Source organism: Cyphomyrmex costatus, unplaced genomic scaffold, assembly GCF_001594065.2.
Source record: "Cyphomyrmex costatus isolate MS0001 unplaced genomic scaffold, Ccosl1.0 scaffold330, whole genome shotgun sequence".
Lineage (NCBI taxonomy): Eukaryota > Metazoa > Arthropoda > Insecta > Hymenoptera > Formicidae > Cyphomyrmex > Cyphomyrmex costatus.
The window spans coordinates 496,020-510,599 of record NW_017277451.1 but is presented as its reverse complement, the minus strand read 5'-3'; the positions used below and the strand labels follow the sequence as shown (position 1 = coordinate 510,599).

At 36.2% G+C, this 14,580-nt stretch overlaps 3 protein-coding genes across 5 annotated transcripts; 1 reads left to right on the top strand and 2 right to left on the bottom strand.

Moving 5' to 3' along the window:
- Window positions 1–1,171: 1,171 nt before the first annotated feature.
- Window positions 1,172–4,780, top strand: LOC108775931 (3-oxoacyl-[acyl-carrier-protein] synthase, mitochondrial). Of its 3 annotated transcripts, none has more exons than XM_018542398.1 (4): window positions 1,172–1,463; window positions 1,878–2,104; window positions 2,566–2,946; window positions 3,492–4,780. In XM_018542398.1, exons 2-4 carry the CDS (start codon window positions 1,897–1,899, stop codon window positions 4,232–4,234), a joined length of 1,332 nt encoding a protein of 443 aa, XP_018397900.1. In that variant the 5' UTR covers window positions 1,172–1,463; window positions 1,878–1,896; the 3' UTR covers window positions 4,235–4,780. The 3 variants fall into 3 exon arrangements, with proteins under 3 accessions (XP_018397900.1, XP_018397898.1, XP_018397901.1); XM_018542396.1 differs by lacking the exon at window positions 1,172–1,463 and adding an exon at window positions 1,468–1,513 and having other exon boundaries at window positions 1,663–2,104; XM_018542399.1 differs by lacking the exon at window positions 1,172–1,463 and having other exon boundaries at window positions 1,982–2,100.
- A 141-nt stretch (window positions 4,781–4,921) lies between these two features.
- On the bottom strand, window positions 4,922–9,739 carry LOC108775930 (gametogenetin-binding protein 2-like). The gene is made up of 11 exons (XM_018542395.1): window positions 9,335–9,739; window positions 8,529–8,719; window positions 7,864–8,007; window positions 7,564–7,776; window positions 7,297–7,503; window positions 7,057–7,225; window positions 6,788–6,952; window positions 6,629–6,709; window positions 6,300–6,557; window positions 5,834–6,211; window positions 4,922–5,731 (listed from the first exon to the last, which is right to left on the bottom strand). The coding sequence occupies exons 1-11, from the start codon at window positions 9,422–9,424 to the stop codon at window positions 5,555–5,557; spliced, it is 2,073 nt and encodes a 690-aa protein (XP_018397897.1). The 5' UTR covers window positions 9,425–9,739; the 3' UTR covers window positions 4,922–5,554.
- Window positions 9,740–10,965: 1,226 nt separating this feature from the next.
- Window positions 10,966–14,328, bottom strand: LOC108775909 (alpha-(1,3)-fucosyltransferase 7). Its single transcript, XM_018542372.1, has 3 exons — window positions 14,062–14,328; window positions 13,349–13,503; window positions 10,966–11,902 (listed from the first exon to the last, which is right to left on the bottom strand). The coding sequence occupies exons 1-3, from the start codon at window positions 14,326–14,328 to the stop codon at window positions 10,966–10,968; spliced, it is 1,359 nt and encodes a 452-aa protein (XP_018397874.1).
- Between the last annotated feature and the right edge of the window lie 252 nt (window positions 14,329–14,580).

Genomic DNA, 14,580 nt, shown 5'->3' with positions numbered 1-14,580 from the left:
TGTTTATTGGAACATTATAACTAATAAGTACGTTATTCGTAATTTAGATTTTGTTGGAATATATTGTTATATAAAAAAATATATGCATTATATCAATTCTATTTTATTCGATAAAGCATAAAAATAAAATATTCTCTTTTTTAATAATACTTTTATATTCTCTTTTTTCTTTCATTTTCTCTTTCTTTCTTCGTATAATTTCGGTTCCTTCAAAATCTATTTTTTCAAAAATTTAATATAAGCTCTGTCCAGTTATTTTTTTAACCTTCGTGATTTACATAAATTTCACGCATAAAATGCAGACTGCGTGAACACAATTCAGGCCTGCGTAATTGAGATAAATGTATCACACATACAACATTTTATATTTGTTACCAATGCATATGTACATGTAAATTTAACAAAAAAAAAACATTAGATTTAGTATAGCAGTAAGATGTTTTTTTATTCCATTGGTGACATATTCGCATATTTTACATTTTTTTAAATTAATATGTTACCCATACGATGACTGTCCCTGACATAATCTGTAGCCCAAAGTTCCTACAGGTACATACAACATATATATTATATATATATATATATATGTATATGTATAAATATATATATATTTTTCCCAATTACAAAACAAACCAAAATAAAGTTTTTAATCGTATTCTCTGCATATATCATTTTATTACACTTTCAATAATGAAATCATACATTTTCAATGTCCTTGTAATCACATTTCGCACAAGTTATTTTATTTTTAACACTAAAATCAAAAATTAAAACACTATACTACTTGGGAGAGGAAAAACGCGTTAACAATTTAAAAAACTTAATCTTAAGATGACTTTGTGATTTGAAAAAGTTTACATTTAAACCAATTAAAAGACACATTTAAATGACATTAATGTTACAATTAATAAAATATATTTTATACATATCTTATTCATTTAAAATTTATTTTTTTACATGCTTATGAATTGAATAAGATGTAAATATCTTATATTTTTTACATATCTGACATGTATAAAAGACATAAATGTTTAAAAGATTTAATAATAAGATTACATTTAGAACACAGGAACATTTTTAAAAGTCAATAATAAAACATTTTCCAAATAATCGTTGATAAACATTGGTAAAGCAGGACTCCTACCGTTTTATTTACAGTATTATATGCACCCTTTCATCAACTTGTGCACTTCATGACGTGACCCTGCAGTCGTATTGTCTCCTTACTCATGGATGGAGATAAAATGACAGAATCACTCGACAGTGGCGGACGCGTTTCGGTTCGGATGCTTTCAATTGTATATTTTTGAAAGTGCCGACTTTGACTTGTGTATAACTTCCCCCTTTTGAATGTTCCGCGAATTTGGATTCGTTCGTTCGTCCTGATTGCGGCGTGACGACACTGTCGGAGCTCGGAGCACAAGCCCGGTCCGGTGTCCGAGCGAGCTACGCTATTTTCGCGGGTATTGCATCACCTTTTGTATTTGTATGCCAGACGTCAGACGTGATCTAGGTATCAATCGTGTAACTTTTTCTCTAGAGCGGAAACGTGAAAAGTGGAAATTTTTATGAATGTACGAACATACAAAAAATGTTCATTTTTCACGTTTTCGCCCTAAGAAAGTTATATGATCGATACTCTGGCCGTATTGTTTACTCTAGGGAAGGTTAATGGCAGAAGTTATTAACAATTAAAAAGAATGGAGGGTAGAAATAAGAAGATAAGGAACACCTAGCCTAGTTGGCACAGTAACATAACCTCAATGTAGTTAATTTTACGGTGTGCCTTGTTTTGTTAACACTGTATTTTGACAATCATGACGAAATCGATCATTAATGGCAAATATATCGCGCTAATTATTGAAGAGCATCTGCAGGAAGTTTATCTCGGAAATCATGTTTCCGATGTCTATTCCACTTTTGCACGTTAGCCGGTCGTTGACAACTACCGCGAGGTCCAAGCGGCGTGTCGTCGTGACCGGGATAGGAACCGTGTGTCCCTTGGGAGTCGGGACGCGAAATGCTTGGGAAGTTCTTATCGACTCTAAATGTGGAATTACGCGACTTTCCGAACCGGATTACGACAAGCTACCATGCAAAGTAGGTGAGCAATTTTTAACAGTACTACCGATACTACCACAAACATGTACAGTTTGTTCCACGTACAATTATTCTATATGTACACAAGATTTCTGGTATAAATTCTGATACTTAATAATTTTTATAATTGTCATTGCTCTCAAAATTGTATTAGGTCTTTCTACACGGTCAGTAATACTGTCAGTATCAACGAATACTGACAATATTATTGATTGCGTGTGGTTAATATTAATGGATTGACGTAGAATACTGACAATGATTTGGATTTAAATACATGCTTTTTCCTTAAGATCCATGTCGCCATAGATAATAATATACATCGAATCACGTCAAACTGAAGTGAAATATTATTAATAATACCTGATCGTATAAGATTGTAAAAACTAATGCATACTGTTAGTAATACTGACTCAGTATTACTGACCGTGTAGGGAGGCCTTATGTAACAATTTGTTTATTTATTAGCCGCATTGGTGCCAAAGGGAAACTCTTCTCATGAGCTTAACATTGATTCCTACTTCACAAAAAGTGAGTTACGCACAATGTGCCCTGCTACTGCATATGCGCTGATAGCTTCGGAAGAGGCATTAATAGATGCAAATTGGAAACCAACTGATGAAGCCGATAAACGTGACACTGGAGTCTCGGTAGGAATCGGCATGATAGACCTAGTGGACGTGTGCATGACATATGAAGCTCTGAAAAAAGGATACAGCAAAATCAGTCCGTTCTTCGTTCCAAGAATATTGCCGAACATGGCTGCTGGTCAGATCAGTATCAAGTACGGTTTTCGTGGACCCAACCATTCAGTATCGACTGCATGTGCGACGGGAGCACATGCAATTGGTAAATAAACAGCGAAAGCAACAGACTGGGCGTAGCGATTACATAATTTTTTAAATAATAAGATAGGAAGCCAGAAAAAGCCAACATAGATGTTAGTACGTAACATGGATTTATTAAAATGGCACTATACATAATCAACAAATGTAATTCCCACAAAAAGTTTGTTAACATTATATTATTATAATTACAGATTATACTAACAGCACTAAGGAGAACCAACAATGCTGATTGAACGGTTTACGAATTATATTTGTTGATTATGTAAATGTCACTGTAATAAATCTGTATTGCGTATTAATATCCTCATTAGCTCTTTCTGGATTTCTAAAGTCTTATTTTATTTTCAGAGCCGACTTGCATATACTTTTATTTTTAATTATTACATGATTTTTTTCTTACGGCCGAAATATGAAAAGTGAAAAACTTCTCCATTATCTTCAATGATATTTTCATATTCTCGCTTTAGAGAAAAAAAATTGTATGATCGTTTTTATTAACGCTCTTTTCGTATCCAAGAAATCGTTCTAATAAATGATATCTTCCAGGAGATGCATTCCGCTTTATCCGTGGTGGCGAGACAAGTGTGATGGTATGTGGTGGTGCTGAGGCATGTATCAGTCCATTGGCTATAGCCGCATTTTGCCGGCTACGCGCGTTGAGCACATCGAAGAACGACATGCCACGGGAGGCCTCACGGCCCTTCGATCGTGATCGCGATGGTTTTGTTATGGGCGAAGGCGCCGCGATACTGGTTCTGGAGGAGCTAAATCACGCGCTCGCCCGGAACGCGTCCATCTACGCCGAGGTGCTGGGCTACGGTCTGTCTGGCGATGCATCACACATAACGGCACCCAGCGAGGATGGCACCGGTGCGCTGCTGGCAATGGATCGGACATTGAAGGACGCCGGCATCGAGACCTCGGAAGTGACGCATGTAAACGCGCACGCCACATCCACGCCGCTGGGTGATGCGATCGAGGTGAAAGCGATCGAGTCATTGATGGGCGAACACAGTAAAAACGTGACGATAACGAGCACAAAGGGGGCGCATGGTCATCTGCTGGGTGCTGCCGGCAACTTGGAAGCCGCCTTCACGATCCTGACGATCAAGGAGGGCGTCATACCACCTACGTTGAATTTACACAACTTAAATATGGAGACAGATCTAAGATTTGCGCCACATACGAAAATGAAATGGAACACAACAAAGCGTCGGACGGCCCTGAAAAATGCGTTTGGCTTCGGTGGAACGAATGCGTGCTTATGCTTCACACAATACGTCGACTAAGTTCAAGAGGGAATCATCATATCATAATCGCTCTTGAGATATTTACAAAAGGATTCAACGATGAACTTTAAAAGATGAAGATTTCTAAAGTACATGGAGAAGAAAAATTATTATTTTAAAAAATGAAAAAAAATTATATTATATTGCAATCTTCATTAGTTTGAAAAAGATACAGCATATGTCCATAAAGATGCAAACGTCTAAGAGGAAAAAGAAGAAAAGATGTCAATTATCCGATCAAATCTAATTTGAAGTTACAAATACAATATTGATAGAATTAATTATTAATCATTCCTTGTAATATTCAAGGATAAATACATAAAATCCAAAAAAGATAATATGGATTCTTGACGTTTTCATTTCAATTGATAAGAAAGGAGGCACTGTTCCTGTAAATATACACTGATATGTAAATATGTATAAAAAATCTAAGAGAAGCAAATTCGGTGATGAATTAAATTTTACACAACTAATTACCAGTAGATAGAGCGGCTTAAATATTTTTAATAACTTTTATGCAACATACAATATATATGTGTATGAGTTTACGACATAATTCTTTTTATAGAATATTTTTACAGTGCGTGTAATAGAAGTTACACAGAGAGGATATACATCGGAATAATAAAATATATGTATATGTATATTATAATGGAATGCAACATTGATTTTAATATTAAGATTCCGACAAAATTATATCGCATCTCATTTTGTTACAACATTGACACGAATTCACCATAGTCATATCGCCGCATAAACAGTCTTGAAAATAAAAATTTTCAAGAAAATACAATACTTTTCAAATCACTGAAAAACTTGTCTTTAACAACTTGCATTTACTGCGGAATCAGATCTGCCATATTTAAACGGCCAAGGCATGTTCATTCAAAATATCTACTTATTTGCTTAAATTGCAAAGATCTATACAATCAATTTCAAGATATACATCAATATACATCAATTTAAGTTGATTCGTATACTAGTTTTATGGTATTTCAATTTACGTGTGTATTCTGTACTTTTTCTCAAAGTCGACGTTATTGTTTAACTGTCAGATATGAAACTATTTAATCTCCCAGTATTTTTTATTTTTCAAATGCAATTTTCTGCATGTAGAGATAAATAGTATTATTGTATAATATTTTTGGCTTCTTAATTACATATATGCAGCATTTTATTCACATCAGGTCGACTTCGAATGATAACAGTTTCTTTAAAATACATCTATTACATTCGTGTCTCACTACCGACAGTAAATTAAAGTAAAAAAAAAAAAAAACAAAGAAAAAGATGGAGATATATTACCATAGGTAGGAATTCTTAATGAAGAATGCTAAGTGGTTTCTGATGGCTGCACAACATAGCAAAACGTTCTCTAAGTATTTGCCGGAGTTCTAGCCGTTTCTCCGTGAGTTGACATACTCTTGACTTAAATTCTAATACTTCCTCCACTGGAATATAACTCTCCTTCTCATCGTCGTCAGAAAAACAGGAATCCTAAGGACCAAACAGTTGTCATACCGAAATTAAGTTTTTTTTTTTCTTTATTATAGAGAAAACGAATTCTTAAATGTTTAGACTGTCACATCTAAAATTTACCTTTAACATTTGCATAAGTGTTGGACCTTTCTTTTGTAATAAAGAGATGCTAGAATTGGAATGATTAAATTTATCATGACAAGTCCCTTCATGATCACACCATTCATCATTACAAGCTACTTCAGAACCTTCCGGTGTGCTAGGAAGAGAAGAACTACTGATATTATGTTCGGAAGAGTATCCACAATCTTGAGACGATTGTTCGCTTGAGGTGTGGTTTTTTCTCTGGGATATTTCGAAACGTTTCTTCATTACCATCCACGTAGTGTATTTGTTTTCATTCGGTTCCGTTATCCACGCATCTACCAGTTCATTTGTCATGGAATTTTTACAATTATCGTCATAACGCCACTGACTTTCACCGATTTTCTCACTCTCCTTAGCATGAAAAAAAATTGAACAAAATTTTATTCTAGAAAACAACACATCTGTGACAGTTGTATGAAAAATTTACAATTGTAGTTACCTTACACGACTCGCAAACATCAGATGAATCCTCCTGAGATAATTGTTTACAAGGCGTACTATTTTGCTTCGACTGATTTGTATTAAGATTTTTCTTTTTTTCAGAATTCTTTTTAACTTTCTGTGAACCCTTTTTCACAGGGAATGCTAGTTCTGTCTTATTTTGCGATTGTGATATACTATGTGTTTTTGACTTCTTTAAACAATCTGGACATTTACACGTCGGCGGACCTTTGCTTTTTGGATCTAAGACCTGCAACTAGAGCAAAAGAAAGCGTTAATATACAGAGGTTGCACATGTGATATATAAAATCTAGTAAGTCTCATTACTTTATGTCGATTGATGTTCTGCGTCGTTGGCTTTGATTCTACACAGGTACAGGGGGAATCACTTTGTCTCTCATTTGAACACTATGATAAAATATACAGCTTAGCCACGTGAAGAATAAATTTAAAAAAATCAAGTCTTGCACACAAGTTCAAACATACATCACGGGAATTCTCCTTTTCCTCTGTTTCGTTGCGACGTCCCTTCTTCTTCTTACGTTTAAGACGTAATTTTTCACGTTTGTGCTGTTTCGCTAATTCTTCCTTTGCAACTTGTTTGTAGAATAATTCCAATTGAGAGATACCTTGTTTCTTTTCAATCGCCGACTAACAAACCGAGATATTTATGTTCATTATAGAATAATCTATTATACGTAAATATAGGATTTCTAATATTATGTAGAGGATATTATTGTACAAAATCTTGTTACCTGAAAGTTCCTCGACAACGCATCCACTGCAACAGCAGCTAATACTTTGCAAACAGTTTCTTCCTCCTTCATTCGTCGATGAATTTTGTGCAGTCGGTCCGCGATACATATACCTAAGCACGTAAGTACTTCTTCTTGAGCAATTTCCAGCGTTTTCGCGTGGCGCTCTCTAAAATTCAGAAACATCTCTTATTACTCCTATAAAACATTTCATTCCAGAGAATGCATTTTTGAAAATACCTTCCCATAAGTGCCCATGGTTGTGCGCGACCGAGGAGAGTAGTCATATACTCGGTGATGGGCGGTAAATGAACGTGATGGTCGCGGTAGCAACGCTTAATTCCAGAATATAAAACTGCTACGTAACCTTTTTCTTTTATAGGTTCAGGTTCTCGTGTCAGAAGAGACGACGCCAATAGCACCTTGTTGCGACACTCGGCGCAAAACCTGATCATCAAAATTGTGTTATAAAACAATTAAAAGAATAATCTATGCGAAACTAGATACCTATGTTTACGCAGATAAGTATCTAAAGCTTCATCAAGCGTGTCGGTTTCTATTAAAGTCAATTCCTGCCGGCACGGTAACTCCATACAATCCCACACTTCCCTCCAAGAATTCCATATCGGTGGCAACCGCTGGATTTCCAAAGTATGCAGTACACATCGTTGAGATTTTCTATTTCTTTGTTGTTTTTCCATTAAATTATTTAACCTAGTGCTACAGAAATGTGAATAGTAAACGTAAAATGTGAGTAACTCTTCCACAAATGTGTCTGAATTGAGGTTCTCATGATCATTTGCATACCTGTGTCCATGCAACAACGTACAAAGCTGCTGGGGTGATTTCAAAACGTCATCTTTTATAGAAAGCACACCATCGGGAGTGATAACCAGTGGATCTAATGCAGGATGTCCTGACTTCATCAGATCAGTAAACAGTCTTTCAACACTGAACACAGAATATTTTACTGTTATTTAGGCCTGTTTTATTCCAACCATAGATTTATTTTTCACACAATTGAATCATATATGTTTTGCACATTTCTTTTCTTCATAAGATTAGGCATATATTAAGTAATTAGTTATAACACATACAATTTTTTAAAATACTCAACCTTATAAATACTTTGGAAAGATGTTAAGTATATTTAAAAATTAACCCTTGACTGACGTCGTGAAATAGACCCATACGACAATTAAAAGTTAATAATTTCTGTATATTTGTTAAAATGATAAAAATTATTTTGGGAATGATCCATCGTAGTAAAGAACTGGAAAAATCATTGTGTGCATTAACTGTATGATCTCGGTTCAATTTATTCTTCTCTTACCTTTTTCTAATTCTTAGAAAGAATAAGTTAAGATCAAAGTTAATCTACATTAGTGGGAACAAGTGTTAATAGTACAATAGTAACAATATCATTCCACTGAAAAGTTATTTTCAATTATTCTAATATAAGAGATAATCACCTTCTTCGACAGCCGACGCATGGTTCTGCGGCGCTCAAGATTTCAACTATCTTCTTACAAGTAACTGCAAAGGACGCCTTGATTTCTTCCATTGTGAGTAAAGCAAATTTCTTGGTGAACTCATCTAGTTGTTTACCATTGATCAAGGGATTATCACAGATGGCTTTCAAACCAGTTATATCCATAATCATCTAAAAAAACACAGTAACCAATTAATCCCATTGGAAATTGTAGGTCCACTAAGAAATCACATTGATGACAATTAGAGAAACGAGAAAGTAAAGTTAGTTTTTGCTCGACATGTTTTCCTCCAGCTAAGAACATTCACTCTAACGCAGTATAAAAAAATAAATAAATTATCTACAATATATAACGTTATCTATTTTATGCAGAGGGTTGATGATCGAATGAAGTACAAAAAGATCGCCTACAAGAATACACATACAACGTGTGACAAGTGTGAGAAAGATGATAATCGTCGGGTTACACTCGTTCTATCGCAGTCGGCAACGACATGTTCCCTTGACGTACTGACAACGTACGATCGCAGATTGATCGTGAAAACAAAAGAACTCCAGATTCTTCAGAATCGCGACCTAGCATGTACTCGTGTTTTTTTTTTCTCCCCCACCCCCTCTAACACCTGGCTGTAATGTTTTCGGTCAAAAGAGGTGTCCCGTACGGAGCGTGTGAATGTTCTGGAACGCTCTGTGGAGCGATATCGCCGTTGTGCTCCAGGAGTCGCGCCGGTTGACGGTCAGGGAAATTGGCGTCGCGGGCGTACGCGCGCGCGCGCGCGCGCTCACCGTCAGGTTCTCGTCGACGATCAGCGGCATTTGCTTGCTGGCCAGCTTCACTGGCTCGTCGTCTCGCCAAATATTGACTAGCTTCGCCATTGTCCGTCTGTGTCCGTTCGGGGGTTGTTCTTGATCCCGAGGTACCACGACTGTGTACCACGGATTCCTCGTTCGATCTCCCAAGGCGTTCGCCTGCTCGCCCGCACCGGCCCTCGCTACCTTTCCTGCGAATTAGGGGTCAGATCGACGTGACCTACGTGCACGCGACGCGACGAGCGGTTACGGGGAGGCTCCGTCCGCTTCCTCGCTGAACAACAGGAGACGATCACGAAGGTACGCGACGCGAAATAAAATGACGGTTTTATATCCAGGTATATTATCACGCACCGTCTGCCATTTGCAACGTACGGAGTCGCCGTCTATCGCTTCTCTACTTCCGCCCAGCGTACCGCCGTCCCTCTTCCCGCTGGTGACGACGTCAACGCGTCACCGTCTAGCGTTGCATCGCGCGCTTTCGCGAGTCTCATCTTCTTTCTATTTTCCTAATAACCATTTTTTTCTCATCACGGCTCGCGTCAGCTCGTCTTCCGTCTCGCGAATGCGACTCCCGAAATCTCCGCGAGAAAAACGTACGGGAAAGACTATCTCGAAGATCGAGAAACAATTAACGAACGTTCGAAATTTGAACGAACGCGTTAAATAAGAGGGGATTCTTCTGGATACATTTCGTATCGATCCGAAAGATTTTCTGCAGACTTTAACAAAATGCGTCACAGCTATCAAATCTTCATACGCACAGGCCTCCCATTTCAAGCGGCAAATACGAATCTAATTATTATAGATCTGTTCTTTTCATCTGAACTTCTTTTGCATGGTCCATTCTTTCCTCTTTTTCTTTCTATGTTGGAAAAAAAAGAAAACACGAACGATGCGGGATGCTGCAGCTGAAAAGAACAGACCTATTTTTATCAGGAAACATTTTATTTTTCCATTAATTATATATAACAGATAATATAAATGTATCGCGATTAATATCATTAATTAAAATTGCAATATTTATCACATTTTTTTTTCAATGTACAATTATTATAGTTTCATTTTATATCTATAATATACACAAAAGCGTTTATTAAACATTGTTGCATGTATTAAATAAATTACATTGAAATAACATATATAGCTAATTTTTAAGGGTTTTATAAAAAAAATTCTTCGATTCTATTTAAAGAAATGCAGGAACTTTTATATCGCAATTAAAAATAACAAATTGATAATAATCATATCGACTTGCAATAATAATTTCCTTTTTTTCCACAATTTTTATAAGTTTGAAATGCATTCAAAAGTTCGACGTTAAACTGTGGATGCCGTCCATTGCTAAAGTTCCCAAATCACTGATTCATCTACATTAATTCATCTACACTTCACGACTACACACTTTAAAGACTAGATGATTGCAGTACATATAATAGCCTAAGGATACACTTAAGCTGATTTTCTGCTTTCCGACAACCAGCACCAGTATCTATATGATTAGTATGAATTAACGAGAAAGCACACTCAGTAAACCTGTTATATTAAAGTAGAAAACTTATGGATGTTAATTGTCGGAAAGCAAAAAGTCTGCTTTTTCTTTGCGCTCAAGTACTGGCTGGAGCGCAGTCCCTCTCCTTGCTCCAAAAATGTTCGAGACTCGTGTAAACCTTCGGCACGGCGGGGTTGTAATGCAGTGCCTCGCATATGCGACAATAGTGCCTGGAGACGCTGCCGAAGTAGCCGTGCTCGTTGATCACTCGAAAATGATCGCGCCACTCGTGGTACTCGAGGTAACGCTCGTCGTCGCGGTCCAGATACCTGATGTAGTCAGCGAGCGCGTTCGCGTCCGCGAAATCGTCCACGTGGAGGAAGGAGCGCGGTGGCAACAATCGCCGACAGTCCTGCCGTGACGCTCCCATTATTATCGGAACCGCGAATTTGCGGTACGCGTTCCAGAACACCTTCTCCGTCAAGTACTCTCGGCAATTGGAGTTCTCGAGGGACAAGTAGAACTTGTATGATTCCAGAGCGGCGCAGTCCCTGTCGAAGTGGCCAGGACAGATGGTCCTGTTGCCGTCTAGGCATTTACCAATGACGTCCAGATCACCGTGAAGCGACAGCTTGAGGGCCTTCACGTAGGACCACCGTTCGTTACGACCACCACAGTTGCTGCCCATTATAACGACTAGTTTCGTCTTGGAGGTTCTCACATTAGTGTTCCAATGTTTGGCCGGAAAGTTTCCGGAGATTCGTATTGTTCTTCCATAGGGAACCGGCACATCGCTGTCCATTCGATATGACATGGACCAGTTGAACAGACCATCGTAGTTCGACAATCTTTGAGGGCCGTACAAAAACGTGTGGAAGGGCGACTCGTCCGTCAGGAAGATCCACCGTTGATCCATCCGGCTTCTCGTCGGTAATTCGGATGAATTTCTCGTGAAGTGTAAATGAAATACTACGGCGTCCGCTCGATGCAAATCCCTTTCGTCGTAACTTAGAATACAGTTTTGCACTGAACATTGATCCCACGGTGAAAACCTGCAGAAATATGTATGATTTTGTAAATCTCTGGCGATGCTTACTGTGAAAATAAAAGCGACTTCGACCAAATTGGATTAATTTATCTCGATTAGTATAGAATCACTTATTAAAATAAAATATCTAATATACGGTTCATAATTGTTTCTACTCTTCTTTCGATATATATACATATACAATATTAAACATAATTCTATTAATTTGTTTTATTCAAATTGTACTTAATAGTGTAAGTTAATTGGAGTTTGGTTAAAGTCACTCTGCTCATTTCTACCAATGTGTAGTTTAATATTTAAATCTTGATTCAATTAGCTTTTAATTTTTTTAATTTTCAGAATTAGGAAAACATAAAGAGAAAGTTGAACTGAAATTAATGGGCACGTTCAAGTTTTGATAAAGCGGCTAGCCTGCTCGCCGAGTAAATAAACATATAATTGATTATATTACTTATAGATCCAACCAATCATATTCAATCGCTCGGCAAGCGTACCTAGCCGTTTTGCTGTCTTAAACTCGCCCAATGTTAATCTACATTGATAGAAACAGGTATATGTCGCGTGGTCACAATTTTAGCGATACCATCTTTTTAGTCGAAGACTGATAATTCTTATCAATCTAGAACAAATTTTTATTGCATTGGAACAAAAAGTTTAAGCTTTAAGAATCTGTTTTGAATTATGGTTACGATGATTTTTAACGGAGTTATGAGTAATCGATCAACATGTTTTTGTTTTATTTAATTCGTACTTAATAACTCAGTAATAAAAGATCTTAGAAACGTTTTTAAAAAATTATTTTGTACAGAAAACTTTAAGCTTTTATACATTAAAAAGTAAAAAATATTTAGTCTTCGGGATAGTTTTTCTGAACACGTGACAGATTCACAAAATAAGAACATAGTTTCCCTTTTTTTGTCTAGTTCATTGTTTTTTTGCATGTAAACGTTATTGAACTCACAGAAACTTAAAAGACATATAATAAACTTTAGAAAATAAAGAATACCCTTTAAAATTTAAATTTCGTTTATTTTTAACGAAGTTACTATAACTGTTTAAATTTTGAAGTTTGTATAGTGCTATGAACTTTTGTTCTAAAATATTTTTAATATTTTCATTTAAAACATTTTTACTCAAATGTGCTACAGCATGAATAACAAACGTACTTATTGATAAGATAAAATTTGATAACTACAATTTTTAATTGATTAATTTTAAGTCTCTATACGTATCTTAAAAATTACTGTTCAAAACGACAAATGGTAAATATTTTTATAAGTTATTTTTTTCGGGATTTTCTTGTTGTAATATTTTCGTAAATTTCGGAATAACTTGTATATTGTTTCATAAATATGAACGTTTAACATTACCAGCTTGTATTACTTGAGTATCCTTGTTTAGTATTATTTTTGTCAAAAAATATATAATAGAGAATAAAAAATTTACTAACTTGATGGATGTAAAATGTCTGATGTGTCTGCGTTCCAGAAATTGTCCGTGCTTCCAAATCAGGATTAAATGAGGTTTATTGGTGGCGTTCGATCGAGGGGGTGGACTCCCTTCGGGTGCCAATAACCATTTCCCGAGAAGAGACATACTCTCTACCTGAAGGAAGCACAGCATAACACTTATTTAAGTTTTTCCTAATATAATAATGAATATATATTAAGTGTAAATAGATATTAATTGCTAAATGTTTTATCAACATTTCGCACTATAGTGGCGAACAAACGAAGCAATGTTAATCCTTCTTGTATAATTTCTATCTATCTATAATCAAGATAGACTCTACATAATATTCCTTCATGTACTTTTAACATAATCTTTTAAAAATTTGAGATAACTTCCAAATTCTAGAACAACAAATCACAATAACGTGAAAAAATGAACGTTAAAATGCATCATACTTGATTAAAAAATATACATTTTAGTAATCATTTTGGTATCATTTTGACGTCATTTTAATGTCATGATAATTTATGTTCTGCTTGAGTAGTTACAATTAGCAAATCTAATATTAATTTCCACAAAGTGCTTCAAATATAATTAGAAATTATTATTATATATATAGTGCTAGTTCTCATAATATTGAAATGAGAACGGAATTTGCCCGTAATAAGGATATAAGATTGAAAAATTATAAGGCGACACAACATTTTATACCTGTTCATCGGTGAAACCTCTTCCCAGGAGGTTCGCATCCAAAAAAGCTGTCCTCGCGAATTGCTGTCGCGCGTTAAGTAATTCTGTACCAGTGACAGACCTTCTATTTTCTTGTTTTTCCTCTCTTATGAACACCTGTTCTTTCCGCGATGCGGAAGATCTTCTGTAGGTGGTGAGAAAACCCGGAGATAGTAGTAATAGCGTGCAGAAAATCGCAGCTGTCGTACTGGTGAGCAGGACGAACGCGAGCCGCGATAACTTGAGCATAATGCTCGCCGCCGTTCATCCTATCCTGAGTGTGCGTTAAGCAACTACTGACCGGGACAAATTGAATTCTTAGGTCTTATTCGCGCGTCCAATGATGTCCTTCTTTGCGGTATTTTCGCGAAGATGTGGCGCGAAGCTAAATAGGACGGAGACAATTTAGTGATCTGTTGTATATTATATATATGATAACTTTACTAAACTGCCTAGTCCCTGTATTCTACTATTTGTAACTCGTTATATGCAATCACTATG